General features: G+C 48.6%; 1 protein-coding gene across 1 annotated transcript; it reads left to right on the top strand.

Moving 5' to 3' along the window:
- NDFIP1 (Nedd4 family interacting protein 1) lies at nt 1-15,909 on the top strand. The gene is made up of 8 exons (XM_032125127.1): nt 1-279; nt 9,276-9,363; nt 10,112-10,242; nt 11,092-11,179; nt 11,348-11,472; nt 13,113-13,179; nt 13,740-13,845; nt 15,762-15,909. The coding sequence occupies exons 1-7, from the start codon at nt 16-18 to the stop codon at nt 13,841-13,843; spliced, it is 867 nt and encodes a 288-aa protein (XP_031981018.1). The 5' UTR covers nt 1-15; the 3' UTR covers nt 13,844-13,845; nt 15,762-15,909.
- Nucleotides 15,910-19,788: the final 3,879 nt, after the last annotated feature.

Here is a 19,788-nt window from a genome sequence, read left to right as displayed (position 1 = left end):
CACAGCTTGGACTCGATGGTGTTGGAGGTCTCTCCAAGCCTCGGCGGTTCTGTGATTCCGTGCCCCCTCCAGGAACGCTGCCCGCGGCCCGGGGCGGCTCCGGCGGCGGGCGGGGCGGAAGGCGGCGCGGCCGAGCGTGACGGGGAGGGCGGGAGCGTGCGGAGCCCGCAGCGAGCAGCGACCGGGCCGCCGCCGCCTCCGCCTGCGCAGCGCCCGCACCGACCCCGCAGCGCCATGGCGGCCGCGGCCGCCGAGCCCAGCACCGGCCGCTACCAGCAGGTGAGGGGCGGCGGGGCCGGGCGGCTCCCGGGACGGCGGGGCCGGGAGCGGGGCCTGTGCTGGCGGCAGCGCCCGGGGCGGAGGCCGCGGGTCCCCGGGGGGTCGGGCCGGGATCGGCCGCGGAGCCGCACCCCGCCGGCTCGGGGCCGGGTGTGCCCGGGGCCGGTGTTTGCCCAGCCCCGTGGCTGGTGTTTGCTCTGTCCTGGGGCCGGGTGTTTGCCCAGTCTCGCGGCCGGGTGTGTCCGGGGCCGGTGTTTGTCCAGTCCCGGGGCGACCTTGGCGCAGGGCGCTGACCCCGCCGGTCGTTTCCCCACCACGGCCGGCGACCCCCCCCCGCCCAGGGAACGGTCTCGTTCTGCATCGTCCCGAGGTCACCGTTAGTTTTATTCCATCTTTTACGTGTGGACTCCTCTGAAACCCCCCTAGGCCAGAGGCTGGCGTTAAAGAGCTCCGTCGGGAATTCGGGTCGTTCTGCTCCTCCAGCCTCCCGTTTGTCTGCAGTACCGGCCCCACGGAAGGGCCGGGTGTCGGCTGGGCCCCCCGGTGTGACCCAGTTCTGGCAGGCGCTTTTCTGACATCAGACGTGTAGAATTCTTTACTTAAAGTAATGGAGAAATCCCTTAAAACAGCAGACAGCTCGCTCCTGCTGAACCGAGGTTCTCCCAAGAAGTCGCTGTGTTGTGACTTTTCCTGGGTAGCATTCCCAGCGTGGGTAGGCTCGCGCTCGGCAGAGTTCGAGATACACCCTCCCATGGGATGGAATACTTGTCTCATCTGACAGCTGCAGGTCTCCGTGTTTTTACATACTGGAAATGTGGAAGTTAAGTAAAACTTAGGCTTTTTTTTTTTTTTTTCTCCAGTGCAAAACAGATGTGCTCGCTTACAATGGCAAATCTCTTTGTGTTCTGGGAACTGCTAGGGACAGATAACCAGGTCCCTGCACTAATCGCCTTTCCTGGCAGAGTCCTGCTGGTGGTGTTGACCCCTACAAGTGTCTCCACAAATGCCTTTTCCCAAGGGATCTGCAGCGTGTCCTGTTGCCCGGAGCCATGGGGATGGGTGACAGAATCGCCGAAGGACCCCATTGCCGTGGGGTTACCTGGCTGAAGCACACACTCCTGGTTTCCTCAGAGAGGGGTGTGTAAAGCTGTTGTTTGCCAGCTCAGTGTTGTGTCTGCTCACACCTCGGGCAGAGCCAGGGCAGACTCATCTGCAGAGCCCTGTGGAGATTAGGGAGCCAGGCTGTGCCAGAGGATTTGCTCTGCTAAAGACAAGCACATAGTGGAAGCCTGTGGAGCCACTGGTGTAACTGTAGTGAGAGGCAGATTCTCACATGTAAATGTATTTACTTTTGTGCAGCTGTTTAGAAACTGCTTCTCTTTCCTCACCCTCTGCCAGAACCCAGGTATTCATATTGTGAAGTGTGTTGTCACTGAACTGGTTCGTAATGCTTGTGTTGCTTCAAAAACCCTGCAAGCTGTGGAGATGGAGTTGGGATTTAGATAAAGAGAGGATGAGAGAGTGGGAGAGTCCCTGTAGCATTGAATGTGTCAATTTTTTTCCCATATTTTGAAACTTACTGAATGTGTGAATGTACAATAATGAATGTACCATGTGTCAAGGAAGAGAGACTGATAGCGAAGTGATAACTGCAAGGGCTAGAGGAGAATACAGGACCCAGTCAGTGGAGGTAGCATGGAGAAATTCTCAACAAGCTCATTTAATCCTTTAAATTGTTGGATGCAGTGGAGGAATTTTTAAAGCTTGATTTTTTGGGGTGATGGGGTAGTGCATTAATGCAGTTGGTTATGCAGGTAGGTGTTCCTGTACTGGTAAATGTGATTGACTGTCCAAGCATGCCAGAGATGTGTAACCCTCACTTTGGGAAGGGTTCCTGATGTATCCGTGTGTATGTGGGAGCAGCGCTGGTGAGGTGTGGGCACTACGGAACCTGTACAATATTTGTAGGATTCCTCGAGTGCCTGTATTTTCAGGAAAAAAAGGTGGGAGTTAGTGACCATGACCTGAGCACAGCAGAACTGGATACCTGAGTTTGAAACCTGTGTGTTTCCTCTCCCACCCCTTCCTCAGCCCTGCGGGTGGGATGTGGGAATGTGGGCTGTGCTCCCTCAGCAGCCTCATTCTTCCCTGCAAACTCCCAGCCTGTGTCTGTTCACCAACGCCCAACGCGGGCAGTGTGCAAGGGGCGTGCACTGATTTATTTTCCAAAGCCAACTTCCTAGCCCATGGCTTTGTTCAGGCATTAGATAGTCTGATAAAAACCAGCCTGCAGTGATGCCTTTGGGCGATGTGAGTCTGAGCTCACATGCTGAGGAAGTGCAGCTCCATGTAAAATAAAACTAAAACTCCAGAGAAGGGATTTCAGCTTTCCCAGGCTCTTCCATGGGGAGCAGGGCTGGGACAGGGTCAGACTGCTGGATTTGGATCCTCCTCTGCAGGGCAGGTGCTGGGGCTGTGCTTGTGGAGGTGGGAATGGAGAGGTTTGGGAAGAAGGAGAGCTGCAGCCCACCCTGGTACTGTTACTCAGGCAATGTCCCCAAAAGGGACACTGTTGTCACTTCAGTCTGCCTTTGGGAAAGTTATATGGGGATCTTGTTGGGATTAGGGGGCTTAAAGCCTTTCCAGCATAACCCTGGATTGAAAGTTCAGTTGGCAGAACTGTTCTTCATCCTTGGAATAGAAATTACCCTTCATTCTGGAAAAAATAGCCCAGCTTTAACAGGTTTATTTACACTCTGTGTTTTCCAGGCATGCTTTGCACTTGGAGCATTCGAAAATATATGTGAGGTGTATGAGTAATGTAAACCCACCTAGGAAATGGTGGGAGTGTTAAATAATGAAGATATATTCCTTTTTAAGTGCTGTTTCTTCCTGTTCCACTTGTTGAAGGTTTACATGGATCATGAATCATTCCTTAAAGGGAGGTGTCGATGGGAAAAATAAGGAAGAAAGATTTTTCCATTTGTTTGTTTTTCGTTCTGTGAAAACTGTAGAAGAAATACATTGCTGGAGATAGAATGGGAATAGGGTTTAAATCCATGAAGGACCTCAATGCTTCTTTAATATCTGGGGAGGCCGGAGTGGAACAGGGAGGCAGATATCAGTTGTTGCCTTGTGTGTACCTTAAGCTTGTATTTAATTTTGCAGCTGAAATGGGCACACAGTTTGAAACTAAAAAATGAGAACATCCCAAATCTTTTCATGTCAGCAGTTAGAATCAGAAATGCCAGTGACTGTCTCCTCAGCGAGGTCCTTGCAGTGTGCAAGATGTGCTGACTAAAGATAAGAATGGTAAGAAAAGTTGCAGGGTAGGTTGTTTGCATATTTATTTATATATTTTATTTTATTTTAAGTAAAATAGGAGATGCCATAGACATGAATGCAGTAAAGATTAGAAAAATTGCAGAGTAAAATTGTTTGTGCAGCTTCTGCTCTGAGGCTGTGCTGAAGCTGCTCTGTGTCCAGCCTGGGTTGTGCTCAGGCGACTAAAATCTGGTTATTTTCCTCTGAAATCTCTGTGGGTAACAGTACCTGTCAGGTGAGTTTGCAAGGGTTTAGTGATTCTGTGTGAAAAAGTAATTACAGAATTTAAAAACATTCTGTCCCTAAAACTCAAAGGATGTGGGAGAGGCAGGGAAACAGCAGCAGGCCAGGGTCATTTCACAGCTTGTGTAGCAGGAGAAAATAGCTTTGCATGCAAACTTTTAAATTTTCTCCAGCATCAGGATGGTGTTGGACTCTGAGTTGGGCTTTTTTGGTGACTTTTCTCTCATCGCTAAAATTCAGTGGCGATCAGAAATCCCTGAACAATCCCTGAGGTCTTTTGGGTTGTTAGGTGCTCCCAGGAGATGAGGAACCTTTTTCTGTGGGTTTGGCATCATGACTTAGAAGTAACCATACAGAAAGCAAGGAGCAAAAGTTCTGTGTGTGAATTCTGATCCTTTGTAATTGGGACGGGTGAGAAAAACCCAGTAGTAAGGGGTATCCAATCATTCTGTTCCTGCCTGTTGTGAAATATCCAAATTTGATATACGGTGGCACAGTGGGATTTTTTTCCACTGAAGATAAACTTAACCTTCTTCATATGACAGTTCAAAAAATGTGATATTTTAAAACGTTTAAAATTCTTTCTGTGATGCCCTAATGTCCAGAAAAACATTAATCTGATTCTAAATATTACGAGAAGGCCTTATGCTTTAAGTGTGGGAAATTTAATTACAGCTCTCCAAGATTAAAATCTACTTTTTCCATATTAAGACCTTGATCTCTCAAGTCTAAGGCCAGTGTGTGGGCACAGGTTTGTGCTGGCCTGAGTGCTTGTTTCCAGTCTCTCCAGATCAGTCTTACTCCCTGTTTGAACAGAAATGAGGGAATTAGACCAGCTTGTTTCCCAGGATTGAGGAGCATTTCTGTGTTGTCAGGCCCTTGGCTGCAGTGAGTCAGAGAAGAACACCCTCATGAGCACAGGTTGTATTTTATGGACATAAAATAGGTTTTGATTTGTGTTTTTGCCTTGGTGGCTCACGGGGTCGTTGCCATTGTCCCCTCAGCTGGATGCTGCTGCTGGTTCCTGCTCCGTGTGTGCTCACTGGGTGCCAGGGAGCTGCTCCAGCTGGGGAAAAACAGGTGGAGTTTGGGAGTGGAGGCACAGTTTTCAGTCCTTTGTTAAAAGGGAGGAGTATCTCTGAATCTCAGAGCCACTCAGTTTGGAAAAGCCCTCCCAGCCCCTTGAGTCCAAGCTGTGCCCCAGCCCAGAGCCCTGAGTGCCACCTCCAGCCCTTCCTTGGGCACCTCCAGGGGTGGGCACTCCAAACCTCCCTGGGCAGCCCCTGCCAAGGCCTGAGCACTCTTTCCATGAGGAAATCCTCGGGTTGGCACTGTAGGGAGGTCACTCCCCAGGGATGGGCTCTGCTCAGGGCTGGTTCCCTAGCACGAAGCTCAGGCAGGAGCATCAGCATCTCCCCAGGAAGGGCTGCCTTGGCACAGGTGCCAGATGTGTCACCTGAGAGGCTCTCAGCACACCTGTGCCAGCTGCAGGAGCTGGGGCAGACGCTCAGGGCTGTCACTGCTCTGGGGAAATGGGCTGGAAGAGCTTACGGGAGAAAACAGTTATTTGCTCATCAGGGAGAGGGCTGAAGGGTGTGGGTTGGCTTGGCTGGTAGCTTATCATTATTCCTGCTGATTAATAAGGTGATACTAAGTTACAGGAATTAGCAGCAACATCAGACAAAAGTCGAGATTTTAAATCAGGGTGTGTTTAATTAAGCAAAGCGTAAGTCAGTAAAAATAACTCTCCTTTTCAGAGTTGGCAGTGATTTTAATTTGCTTCCAAAAGGCTGAAGATACGGAATATGTGATCTATTGCTAAGGCCAAGCTTGTAGTAATGCTGATTTAGTGTAATGATGCTGCTTTAGTGTAAAGAATATTTACATGCAGCCTCAGAGCTTGGCAAAGGGGAGTTAAAAAATAAAGATGCAAAACTACGTGAGCAGCCCATATGCCAGTTTAGGAAATTTGGAAGAATTAACCAATGTATTTATTGGAAATGCTTTCTTCAAAGTTTACATGGAAATATTTCCAAACAGCTTGTAAGATTTTAACTCTCACGCTGATGTGTTGTGTATTTACGTGGGACAGGTCTCAGTCAGGGCAAGTGGCAACCAGACGTGATGTTCTGCTCAGTGCCAGGCTTCTCATGCTGGTTTTTGGGTTTTTTTTTTTTTTTTGAAAATAAATATCCCTGGGTGGGATATTTATCAGTCAACTTTCTGTTGGTTTAGCAGTCTGGTGAAAAAATCCCAGCCCAGCTGTTGTTTTAATAACTGTAGGCACGGCTGTAAAGATTGTCTTATTTTTTAATGCCACGAATACCAGAACCTTGCCTGAAAAGCTAAAATCCATCAGTGAATCTAGGAAAAAGAATTACCCCACAGCCTCAGCAGAACAGCCTGAAGTCAGACACTGCTTTAACCAGGCTCTCTGGTTCTGGAGCCTCGGGGCTTTCTCTGGGAGCCGAGTCCGTACCTGGAGCTGTGCAGGGCAGGTGGGAGCCGGGGCCAGGCCGGGGCAGCAGTGCGAGGCCTGATGAGTCATTCTTCCTGTCACATGAACCCTCCCTGCTCTGCTAATAGGCACTTAGTTGAATTTTAGATGCCTGGAATCATTAAAAAGGCTGGAAGGCATTTGTGTACCTTGTCCATTAGAAGAAGAATATGTTTTCTATAACTGTAACCTCCCACAGCCTCGAGCTCAACTTTAGAAAGTAGCTGCATTTTTGGTGTCATTATCCATTACTTGAATTGTGATGTTTGAAGGCAGTGGTGAATTCGGCTGCTTTCTCCCACATGGCATTGGTGGAAGAACATGTATTTCTTTTTACTGTTGAAAGAAGAACCAGTGGTAGGAGTTAATACTCCACTCAATATCTGTGTCCTCTTTTATTTCATCTCTTCCAGTGTTGTCACATGTGGTGCTTTCCTCCCCCCTCCCTGGTGACTGTGCTCTCAGGCTGTACTTGCCTTCTTTCTTACAGGGATCAGGGGTTGAATTTCTGCCACCCCCTCACCTGGAGGGCATGTGGAACCCAGAGTGTCCCAGGTGTGACAGAGCCTTTCCTCCTTTTAATAGACCAGGTCCTGCACAGGCAGGGGGAGAAAAGAAGTATTGAATTTTCATGGATAGACTGACAATAGGTATGGTGGAGCATTTTCTGAGAATTAAAAAACTACAGAGCTGGGAGAATTATGGAATCACAGAATGGTTTGGGATGACCTTAAAGATCATCTCATTTCACCCCTGCCATGTGCAGGGGCACCTTCCACCATCCCGGGCTGCTCCAAGCCCCATCCTTGGGGCCTTGGCCTTGGACACTTCCAGGGATGAGGCAGCCACAGCTTCCCTGGGCAGAGACTCAATCAAGGAGTTTGGTTCTGTGTTTCTCTGTCCCTTCATTGCCCCTCGTGCTCTGTGCAGGGTTTCTGGGATTTTCGGAGTAATGCTGTCTCTCTTTTTTTTTAATTTTTAAATCATATTTTAATAGGCAATTACTTCTCAAGTCAGTTTCATTTACTTCTAATGCCGAGCTCCATGGGGTTTATAAAATGAGGCATTTTTGTTTCTTGGAAAGGCTTTGAGAAGACAAAGGTGCCTCGCTGTGGTGGGAGCTGCTGCAGCTCCTCCTGTCCCTGCTCATTGGCCTGGGGCTCAGTAAAGCTGCAGGTCCTGCCACCTCCGCCCCAGGGCCTCACTCCCTGGGATTGTTTGCTCTGCTTCACATCTGGCCAGGGACCAGCGCTGGGGATGTGTCCTGCTGACAGCTGTGCTGGGAGCTGCTTCTGCCGGAACACGGATTAAATTTTCATCCGGATCACTGATTTCTCCTTCTTCAAGGAAATGGCTCAGCGTTGTCATGTGAGGAGTTCTTACCCACAAAGCTTGAGTCTGACCAGCACCCGTTTCCCCCCCTCACCTATTCTCTTTGGAAAATGTTCCTGGGGAGCAGAGTGAGCTCCAGCTGAAGGGGAGCTGGAATGCAGAGCTGTGGTGCTCTGCTGTTCTGCTGCAGCTGGATGGGAGACAGTGCTCCTGATTTTTTCCTGGTGCTTCCCAGTGTCATTTCCTCCCTTCCCCCCTCTCGGCTGACCCCTTGGACCTGCCAGCAGAACCACTCGTGCTGTCATCTGCTAAGCCCAGTGAAGACTTTCACAGAGGATGTGGATATAGTGTGATCTGGAACAGAGTATAGATTACAGCCTTTCACTGGCACAGAGAGGCTGTGGCTGCCCCATCCCTGGAAGTGTCCAGGGCCAGGTTGGACGGGGCTCGGAACAACCTGGGCTAGTGGGAGTGTCCCTGCTCATGGCAGGGGGTGGAATGGGATGGGTTTTGAGGTCCCTTCCAACCCAAACCATTCTGTGATTCTGTGATCTTTGATCTTAAGCAGCAAAAGGCATAAAACTCCAAACCATAGAACAGTTGGATATCCAAGATCTGCATTTAGAAGTGTGAGCTGATTTATTTTCCCCTGATAAGACGTACAAGTAAGATAAGAACACCCCCTACGCCCCACCCCCTGTGTTAAATGCTTAAGGAGAATGGCAACATGTCTCTCCAAAGAAAGCAAAATATCCTGGATGGCTTCAGGAGCAAATGTGTGGGATTGCAGGAGGGAGAGCTGGAGGAGACGTTGTTTAGTGGTGATTTCAAACGAGGGCAGTGCCTCCCGCTCAGCCCAGTGCTTCAGTCCCGAGGTGCTTGTCTGAGGTGAGTTGTTCTGCAGAAGACTTCAGTGCCTTTGCTGCTGAGATGATGAGAAATGGAAGGAAGGGAAAAATGAGATGGCGGCTGTAACCTCCTTTCTGGCCTGGTACTGCTGCTTCCCTGATCAAAGCTGCCATGGCACACCTGCCTCGTGCGAGTGATGCTGGATCTGTGATAGCTCCTGGTTATTTATACAGAGCCTGTGGGAAGCACAGTGCACAAAATAAACCGGTTCCTTTTCAGTCATGCAGTGTGAAAGGTTGAAGGGAAATGGCAACATTCGTACTTCTGTGCATCATTATGTAATGTATCCATGGAAAAATCCCTTCCTTAGCAAAGCCACAGGCAGCAATGGAGCCTTTTGTTGGGCATCTCACTGTATTTCTGTGACTAAAACAGATGCAACTGCAGCTCCTAAGCAGTGTGAGCTGAGGAAGTGCCAGGGAAATTGAGAAGTACTGGAAAGCTGTGTGCTGTGCTTTGCTGGAGTCCGGGTGTGTGAGGAGAGGATTTAAAAACAACATTAAAACTGAGATGGAAGATGGATCATTTCAAGTGGGAATGCTTGGGAGGGAGGCTGAGCAGCTGCTCCATGTCCCGTGGTGCTGCAGAACAGTCTCCTTCCAGAAGAGTCTGTTGTGTGCAATTAAAGCTGCAGGGGTGGTGTCAGAGCTCTGAGAAACCCTCCTAACCCGTGGTGTGTGGGTCTGTTCAGCTGCAGAATGAAGAGGAGCCGGGCGAGGCCGTGCCGGTGGTGAACGACGCCCCTCCGCCCTACAGCAGCATTTCTGCAGAGAGCACAGGTACCCTCACCTGGGGGCGAGAGCTGGGACTGCTCTGCTGTCACTGACTGCTCTCCTCATCCACGGCTGGCTCTGCAGCACCTTCCCAAGCTGCAGGGACCAGGATTGATCCACACAGCTTGTTGGTACTTGTGGTTTAGGAGATGCAATTTGGCTGCGTTCGTCTGATGTCATCCCATCAAAGGGTGTTCAGGTTACAGTTCACAGTGTTCTCAGTAAATTGAAGACAGTTAAAAATCAAAGTTCTGTAAGGATTTGTGGTTCCTCTCTCATTATTTGGCATTTGGATGATGCTGTGCCCCTTCCCTAAAGGATTTGTTACTTAAAAGGGTTTAAAGAATTCACTTTTCTTGCACTTTTCAATAACTGAGTACTTGGTCATAAGGATGGGGCTTTGAATCATCCTCCTGTCCTGTCACTAATAACTTTAATAACCACTTGGATCTGGAGACATGACTGTTTCTGAGTGTCCAAGTCGGCAGAGGCACAGCATGTGGGGTTGTTTTAAGCAGTACAGGCAGGCATGTTCAGTGAGTGTTCTGTGGATTGCTGGCTATCAGAGAAGGTGTTCCTGTGCTTTTCACTTCCTGCTTTGGGATGGCAGGAGGCTGGAATGGATGGAAGGGTGGGGAGGGGACAGGCTTCAACAGCCTGGGCTCGTTGGAAATGGCCTGGAGCACTGCTCATTCCCAACCCGGTGTTCTTGAGGCAGTGCTGAGTTACCTCCTGTGTAACTGTTTCTGTGCAGCTTATTTTGACTACAAGGATGAGTCAGGGTTCCCGAAGCCGCCGTCCTACAACGTGGCCACCACTCTGCCCAGCTACGACGAGGCCGAGAGAACCAAGGCTGAGGCCACCATTCCCTTGGTTCCTGGCAGGGTGAGTGTCCCTGGCTGTCCCTGTGCTGCTGGGTACAATTGCAGCTTTAACTCCTGCCCGTCATGTGCCATGACTGTTTTAATTCGTGTTGGGCTTTTTGTGTTTTTGAAGCTTTCTGGGGTGGTGATATTCCATGCTCCCAAGAGTCCTGTGGCTATTTGTTTTTTCTTTTTAATTTTCCTCTGAGCACTGTGATGATGTCAGACATCTCAGTAATGCCAGCATGTGCTAGCCAGATTAGCTTGGCAAGCTGACAGAGGGACTGTACTGTATCCCTGTGCACTGACACTGGGGTTTTTGTTGGGTTTTTTTCCTTTTTAAAAAAGATTTAGGATTAATTCTTCAGCTGTCTGGCATATCTACCCTTGATACTCCGGCTGCTTACTTAGTTGACTTTTCTGGAGGTCAGTGTAGCTGATACAAGGACGATAAAACCATTCTGTCAGACTTAATTTCTTTTTGTTTTTCCTACATTATCTCTTGTTCAGCCACTCCCTCCACCCCTGCTAGCATTAGAAGTCCACTGCTCATTACACTTCTTCACAGAAGCCAAATTCCTTGCTGAGATGATAATTTTTTGATGACTAGAAGAATTCTTCACAGTGAGAACAAGAACATGCTGGATCTTGACTATGTTAAAAATAAAGATACATTTCCTGTTATATAGATAATAGTTCATGCCCTGCACCATTTCAGGATGAGAAGCAGGAATTTTTTCATTTTTGCATTTGTAGCCTTTTGAGATTTAGGATTCCAGCCCTTTCTTGAAGAGTCACACCCAGAACTGGGGTTGCTGTGTGGACTGGACTGACCTAACTCCCCCATGTGCTGCCTCTCTCTGCTTTGCAGGATGATGACTTTGTGACACGAGATGACTTTGATGACACTGACCAGCTGAGGATAGGAAATGATGGCATTTTCATGCTGACTTTCTTCAGTAAGTACCTGATGGAATGAACTTTTTTTGCAAGCAGTGACCCAAAATAGTTTGGGTCACATTTATGTTTCTGTAGCACCAGGAAAAACCTGTGTGCAAGGGGTTTATGGTTTTTTTCCTTGGAATATAAAGGTGTCTTGACCTGCTGCTTTTCTCCTGCTTTCTCAGTGGCATTCCTCTTCAACTGGATTGGATTTTTCCTGTCTTTCTGTCTGACTACTTCAGCTGCAGGACGATATGGGGCCATTTCTGGGTTTGGTCTATCTCTTATTAAGTGGATCCTGATTGTCAGGGTGAGTTGTGTTGTGCAAAACCACGTACACAGACACTGATACTCTTTTTCCCCAGTAGGTTTTTATCTCATACTGAAGTTAGTGATAAATTTAGAGGTTTTTAAATAACGAAATAATTTTTGATCCATTTATTCACTAAGAACAGAGCTTTTTCTTTTTTTTTTTCCCATAATTATATCCTGTTTATATTCTGGAATTATTACTGTAGTAAAAGAAAATAAGGATTGCACTCCCAGGTATGTGTTGAGGATGCTCCATCCCTGGAAGTGTCCAAGTTTAGGCTGGACAGGGATTCCTGGGATAGTGTAAGGTGTCCCTGTCTGTGGCAAAAGAGAGGAGCTGTAGGATCCTTTCCAACCCAGCTCACTCTGGGATTCTGAGATTCATTCTGTGTGTGTCTGTCTGACAGAGCCACTGTCCTGCATCAGTGTGGCTTTGTGCTGAGCAGCAGCAATGCTCTGATCCTGGGAAAACATTAAGCCAGGCAAAGCCAGCCCTGCAGCCTGCTGTGCCTTAGGCTGTCCTCTGGAAATAAGGAGATTCTCTAAAATGTGGGATAGCTGACGAGGAGAGGGAAATAGGCACGCGGGGAGGAGCAGGGTTTGGAGCAGCAGTGGGAGAAGGCCGTGGGTGCCCTCTGGTGCAGCATCCCTGCGGCACAGGAGCAGCAACCAGGAGCAGGCTGCCATCCTGCTCTGGGATTTTTGGCTCTTACGGTTTTTGGAGGGATTGGGAGAAAATATTTCCCTCAGGAAATCTTTATTTGGAGCCCGTGAAATGATGGCACACAGATATGCCAGGCTGAAAGTTGAATTTCAAGCAAAGCAGCTCATTGGCTGTAAGCAGAAGTAGAGAGCATTAATGTCAGAGCTGTCACTTCCTACCCTGTCTTTTGGGGCTGGGAATTCTAATTTGTAAATACAGCATCTCTTCTCTTTCCTGTAGACAGTTTTTGTGGTCATCTTGGTACAGAGGTGTTCAGAACTCTTTGCTGGATTAGGAGATGTGACAGAAAGAGGTGACATTTAACTGTGGATTGGATTTAAACTTTCACAAGTTTATCTTTTGGTAGGTTTTTAAACTTGAACAGAACAAACCCAAAGGAATTATACTGTATTTATACTGGAACTGTGAACTTCAGTGCTCTAATAGTATTGGTACCTTTTGTTTTATAGCAGTAATTTTCTCAACTGGGAATCTTGTCAGTGGATTCCACAGATGTGGGATTTCTTTCCCACCTGTTACACCATGCAACCTGACAGTGTAATGAATGTGCTGCACTGCTGCAAGCCTGCTCTGCCCTTTCACAAACTGCAGCTGTGCTTTATAAGCATCCAGGACACAATTTAAACCAGGAATATTTGCCCAGTAGTGTCCTTGTGCCCCACTGATTTCTGGAGTTCATAGTTGGGTGTTGAATCTGGCCCGTTCCCCTTGTTAGAGCTGGGCTGAAGTGTGCAGAAAATCCATAAATAACAGTTTATGGAGGTAACCTGTTCCTGCTGCTGGTGAAATGCGGCATTCCATGAGATCTCTTGTGTGCAGCCTTCATCTGGTTACTGCTGAAATTGGTGGGAACAGACTTGGCTTCACAAACTTCCATGTGCTCTAAGCTGTATTGTTTTTTGGCTGTTTTTCAGTTCTCCACCTATTTTCCCGGTTACTTTGATGGCCAGTACTGGCTTTGGTGGGTCTTCCTTGTACTAGGTGAGTGTTTGGCGGGGGAAAGATGCTTAAAAACTCTATGAAGTGCAGTTAGGATTTTGTGAGCATTCCTGGCTGTTAAATATGTGTGTGCAGATGTACAAATGAAATGTGACCCTCATACTCCTCTGACTGAACACATTCAGGTTTTAAAGGCATGTGTAAACATTGTCCTTCTATTGCCAGTTCTTGGTGGCAGCATCCTGCTATCACCCAGAAGTTAAGAGAATGCTTGTAACTGGTGTTGTGTCTGCTCTTGCATCTTAAATGGAAGAGTGGATTGTTGTCTTCCTCATTTTATTTTCTTTTTCCTGCTTTGGGAGTGACTGGATCTTGTTCGGAGTCAAAAGTGGTGTGATTTTCAAAGGAAAGTTTGTTTTTGAAGTTGCCTGAAATGGAAAGATGAGGTGTTACTGCTACCAAAAATAGTGACTGTGTGTGATCAGCTGCTGTGCATCCCAGTGAGGAGGTCCCTCTGTAGTGGTGGCAGGGAGCTCAGCTGCTCCCTCTCACTGAAGAAGCAACACCTGTGTTAACTGGACAAATGTGTCTCTCCCCTCCAGGTTTTCTGCTGTTTCTCAGAGGATTTATTAATTACGCAAAGGTCAGGAAGATGCCAGATACGTTTTCCACTCTCCCCAGAACCAGAGTTCTCTTTATTTACTAAAGGTAAATTTTCTGCTTTGGTTTTAGCTCTATTTAGTGACTTTTTTAGGCTACACTTTCCATTGCTTGAATATTTTCAGAACTCGAGGCAGCAGGGAGCAGTTGTTTCTTGGTATTCCCTGCCCAGCTCCTGAGTCTGCAGAGCCCAGCCTGACTCTGTGGGAGGCAGAGGAACACTGGACATTTCTCCCTGAGTTTTTGCTGTGAGGAATTGTACATTCATTTGATTCCGTGACTAGATACTGTGAGAACAAAACCTCTGCCCCTGGGTACTGCAGTGTATTTGGCAAGTGTCTTTCAGAATGAATCACATGCCTGAGACACGTGGTGTGTCCCAAACCCGAGGAGAGGTCACAAAATGCTGTCAGAAGGACGTGCCAGTGCCTTTGGCTTCTGTCCCAGAACGAGCAATTTGTCTGAATTCTGCTGTTTGAAATTGCTGCCAGGTTCCTGAAGAAATGACACCCTTGCACACCTTTGCTCTCCTCAGACCTCTCCCACACACCTGAGCTGCCCTGCCTGAGCATCCTGCAAAAACCTGAGTGCCTGGGAGTCTTTTGCTGTAGTGCTGAACCTCAGCCTGGCTGCTTTAATGGGGCTTTAAAGGAGGAGGCTTAAGTAGCTGAAGTCTTGTAGTGTAATTTCCTGCTCACAGCAGATAATGGCCTGGCATTAACTGTCCCTCCCCGAGGGGAAGGAAATCCTGGAATAGGTTGCTTCCCAGCTGGGGAATGCAACATGATGCTCCCTTTAGAAATATCATAATAACACCCCATTTCCCCAGACAGAGGCAATTGCAGCTGGGACAGTCAAAGAAACCAGACCAGCCCCAGCTTTAAATTGGGGGTCATTAAATTGTTGAGATTTGAAAACCGAGCCTTGGGTTTCCAAATGCACTTCCCTTTTATTAGAAACTGCAAATTGCCCACGATTCTGCTTCGTTTCCAGTCTGTGAGGAGAACCTGCAGGACAGAACAGCCTTTGTGCAGTGTTTTCCTCTGATGATAGTGTGTAAAAATAGTTCAGCCAATTTCTTTACGTGTTTCAGTTCTGTTTAACAAAGTTCTGGTTTGTGACCTCCTCCAGGATCTGTAATATCCTCCCAGATTCCTGCTGAGTCACCAGAGGGTTGATTTCCCCCTGTTTATGGTCACGTAATGTGAGCATTTAAAATCAGCTTTATCTCTGTATTTTGTCTGACTGGACAGGTTTTTTTTTAAATTTTGCTTCCTTACCAAAACTTTTATTTTTTGTTTCTTAAAGGAACTCTGTGGTTTCTTTTTGCGTAGACTTTTCCTATGTTTGAAATTTCAAATTACAGTTTTAGAGACCTGGCTTCACTCCTTGCTTGTGGAGGTGTAGAGTGTTTAAATTCTTACTTATGTGTCATTTTACAGCATTTTTGAAAAACACTTTCCCTTTTAGATATGCTGAGATAAATATCCAGAATAATTCATAAATATTACAACTTAGACACTTCCCCTGAAAATAAACCTTTAATCCTGAATTCTGAGTGAAGAAACCACAAAAGACTTGGATTTTTAATTTATTATTGTCCTGAAGATGAGATTTCCTCTTCAGGGCATGATGGAAAGGGCACAGCGAGGGGTTATTTTTATTTTTAGAGCAGGGATCATTTTTAGAAAATTAGGAGGGGAATAATGAGTGCAAACCAGAAAATACAACGTGGTGGAAAGCTGGAGTTTACTATTCCATCTGCATGTGCAGTAATGGACACAATCCTGGCATTTCCCCGTAAAATACACACAAATTCCTGAGCATTTTGCTGGAGTCACATCATTGTGTGCTGAGACACTTCATAAGCCCTTAGACATCCTGTGCTGTGTGAACGACATCCTCCTGTTATCCAAAATAACCCTCTGACTGCACTCTCGGTGTTCAATATCCTTCTCCAACAGATGTTTTCTGGCAAATGTCTTCCTGCATTAGTGAAATCCCCCCCAAGAAGCAGCAGGACACCTGCAGGAAGTGAATCAAGGCTCTGGAGCAGAAGAAAAAATAATCACCTGCTTTAAAATAAATAAATAAAAGTACTGTTGGAAAAAGAAAAAAAAAGAAGCATTTCTTTCTATTTGTTTTTAGGTGTAAAATTTTAATAATTAACGCAGAATTCTGTAATTGTTGATTCATTAGTGGCTAATGTTGGAAGCAGCTCTTGCAGTGAGTCTGTGACGTGCTGATGAAGCCGTGCAGCCGCAGTTTGTGGTGTTCGGGCAGCAGGAGCCATCCCGGGGCCAGCAGGGGCCAGGCTTGCTTTAGTTCCTCCTCCAGCCTGGGAGCTGCCTGGCTCTGCCTGGGCTGTGCAGTGCAGTGTGACACCGTGTGCTGTGCAGTGTGACACTGTGTGCTGTGTGACACCCTGTGTGTGCAGTGTGACACCCTGTGCTGTGTGACACCCTGTGCAGTGCAGTGTGACACCCTGTGCAGTGTGACACCCTGTGTGTGCAGTGTGTGTGTGATACCCTGTGCAGTGCAGTGTGACACCCTGTGCTGTGTGACACCCTGTGTGTGCAGTGTGTGTGTGTGACACCCTGTGCTGTGTGTGTGATACCCTGTGCAGTGTGTGTGACACCCTGTGTGTGCAGTGTGTGTGTGACACCCTGTGCTGTGTGTGTGATACCCTGTGCAGTGTGTGTGACACCCTGTGTGTGCAGTGTGTGTGTGACACTGTGTGCTGTGCAGTGTGACACCGTGTGCAGTGTGTGTGTGACACCCTGTGTGTGCAGTGTGTGTGTGACACCCTGTGTGTGCAGTGTGTGTGTGTGACACCCTGTGTGTGCAGTGTGACACCCTGTGTGTGCAGTGTGTGTGTGACACCGTGTGCAGTGTGTGTGTGACACCCTGTGCTCTGTGTGACACCATGTGCTGTGCAGTGTGTGTGACACCCTGTGCTGTGCAGTGTGTGTGACACCGTGTGCTCTGTGTGACACCATGTGCTGTGCAGTGTGACACCCTGTGCTGTGTGTGTGACACCCTGTGCTGTGCAGTGTGTGTGTGCCACATCCTGTACAGCCTGTGTGACATGCTGTCCCAGTGTGTGTGTTCTGTGTCCTGTACAGCCCACGTGTGCCGTGTCCTGCACAGCCCGTGTAACACCGTGTCCTGTACAACCCATGTCATGCTGTGCCCTGTGCAGCCCATGTAACATGTCCTGTGCACTCCACATATGCCACACCCCGTACAGATGGGCATTGTCCTGTACAGCCCGTGTACACCATGTCCTGTCCTGCCCACCCCCTGTACTCCGTGTCCTGTCCAGCCGCGCGCCGGCAGCGCAGGGGTGACTCGGGAGCTGAGGTGACAGCACGGGGAGGCTGCGCTCCTGCCATGCCCCAGCACCCGGGGGCCTGTGGAGGAAAAGGGGTCGCTGCAGTCCCGACTCCGAGGTGTCATTGGGAACTTAGAGGTGGCACAAGTATTAATTTTTAACAGTCTGTATTCTCGGTGTTGTAGCATCCTTTCCTTTATCGCACCACCAACTTTTTGGGCTCTCCAGGGTTTTCACGGAACAAGTCCGTAGTGTAAAATGGAAAGATCACGTTGCAACTTTGTATAAAAATCATCTTGCAAAACAAAGGCCTTTTTTTTTCTTTGGCTTGGGACTTCTGAGACAATTCCTAACATACCTGTAACTCTTGCTTTTATAGTTTGTGTTAGCAGAGACTCTGATGCGTTGGAAATGTAGATTTAATGTGCACTCCTGTGCTTTCTGCCAAGTGGTCGTTCACTTCGGAGTTTTACTATGTTCAACCTGTAAATACAGCAGACTGTCAATAAATGTCACTTCTGTAGCAATTGTTGCTGTAGGATGGTGTTTAATTGAGTTTTGATGTGTTATTGCACCTGGTTATCGATGACAAACACAGGTTATCTGGGGGAATTTCATCACTTCCCATGGAAGGCTTAACACAAATCTCCAAGGTGTCCATCATTTTTGTAACCAAGCAATGCCAGTCTGTCAGGAAATGGTGATTATATTTTGGGTGGTTTTTTTTATTTTTTGGTAGTTTCATGACTTACCTGACCCATGAAACTAGTTTTGGTTCACAGCTGAACTTCTCAAATGTACAGTCCCCACAAACAAGCACTTGGGGCTGACAGAGATGGATAGAGGTTCCCCAGATTCCTCTTTAAACAGGAATAAGTGAACACAGAATTAGGAATTTTATCCTACAAGGCAAAATCTGCAGCATTGGGGAACTCTAAATCACATTTGCCCAAACTTGGTTGATCAGCCTCGTGTTTGCTCTCCTGGCATCTAGGCCTTATTTGGGCTTGGATATCCAGAGAACTGGAATATTTGGCATTCCTGTTCCTCCTCCTCTGGTGGCCTGAAGCTGCAGACACCTCCAGCTCCATGCTCCTGCACAGACAGAGGCTCCGGGAGCACGGGGAGGGATGGTGGGTGCCGGGGTCCGGAGAACCCACGCTGTGTTTGGTGTGGGCTCACAGCGACTCCAGGCTCAAATACTTGTTTTGGGTCTGTGACAGCTCAGCCACTTCACACCACGTAAGTGGCAGGGCTGTGGTCACCTGCAGTGACCAAGTAAACACCTCTGGCCTTTTCTGCCAGCCAGGCTGGGGATGGAGGCTTTGGGTGCTGGGGAGGGCAGACACGACTGCGGAGCTGCTGTGCTGTGGTGGGAAGAGAGCTCAGGGTCCCCAGGACTATTGACAAGGGCATGGAGTGATGGGATGGGGGGAATGGCTTCCCACTGCCAGAGGGCAGGGATGGATGGGATCTTGGGAAGGAATTGTTCCCTGGGAGGGTGGGCAGGCCCTGGCACAGGGTGCCCAGAGCAGCTGTGGCTGCCCCTGGATCCCTGGCAGTGCCCAAGGCCAGGCTGGACATTGGGGCTTGGAGCAGCCTGGGACAGTGGGAGGTGTCCCTGCCCATGGCAGGGCTGGCACTGGGTGGGCTTTAAGGTCCCTTCCCACCCAAGCCAGTAGGAAGGGCATCTTGAGATCTGATTTCCAGTTTCCGTAAAAGAAGGAAAAGCAACCCGAGGGGAGAAGGCTCATCAGAAGGGAGAACAGCCCGTGCTGGAAGAAGTCAAATCTGCCTGTGGAGAAGGTAGGGGCACCACAGAGGAAAGGAGTGGGGTCTGCCCATTGTCCATACTCTTCTGCCTGCTCTGGTGGGAGCCCCAGGGAAAATACTGGCGCATCCTTGGGGCACTGAGGGGTGGCGTGAGGGGCAGTGGGTGAGGGCAGGGTGTCTCCTGGCTGTGGGAGTCACCTTGGAGCAGTGTCACCTCTGGGTCTGGAGGCAGCACGAGGGGCTTGTTGGCCCAGAACGCCCCATGCCGCAGTCACACAGCACAGGAACAAAGTGGCAAATCAGAGGAACCATGAGAAGAAAAGCCCATCTTCGACCAGATTCTCTGTTTGTTTTTGTTGTTGCTTTAACCAAAGTGGCCGGAGCGCGGTAATTAAAGGCTCAGTGGCTCTAATTGGAGTAGGTTTAAACTCGAGGTCAAAATCCCTTCTGGCACTTCCTCTGCCTAATAACCATCAACAGAAATCAAACAAATCCAAGCGGCTCCAGCCCCTAATCTGTGACCAGCAAAGGTCGTGGTGGTGGCAAGGGAGCTCAGATGGCCCCGTGTGGAAACGTGGCCCTGTGGCCCCACAGCGTCCCCGCACAATGGGGGCAGTGCCATGGCTGTGGGTGGGTGCTGGCGGCTGAGTGGGGCTGGGAAGTCCTTGGCCACGGATGTTGGGTTGTCCCTGGTGCTGTGGGACAGAGCAAGGATGGGGCATCGTGTGCGTGAGCAAGCGGTGCCAGTGCAGCCCACGGGACAGGAGCTCAGCATCACAATGTCACCAAAATTGTGACCATTTTCTCTGGGCAGATGAAGGCACCGAGGCTGTGCCGGGGGATGGAGGAGGAGATTTTACAAACCCAGTGCTGATTCCTGGGCG

This window comes from Corvus moneduloides, chromosome 15, assembly GCF_009650955.1.
Source record: "Corvus moneduloides isolate bCorMon1 chromosome 15, bCorMon1.pri, whole genome shotgun sequence".
NCBI lineage: Eukaryota > Metazoa > Chordata > Aves > Passeriformes > Corvidae > Corvus > Corvus moneduloides.
The sequence above is the reverse complement of the archived record's forward strand: the minus strand, read 5'-3'. Positions and strand labels throughout refer to the sequence as shown.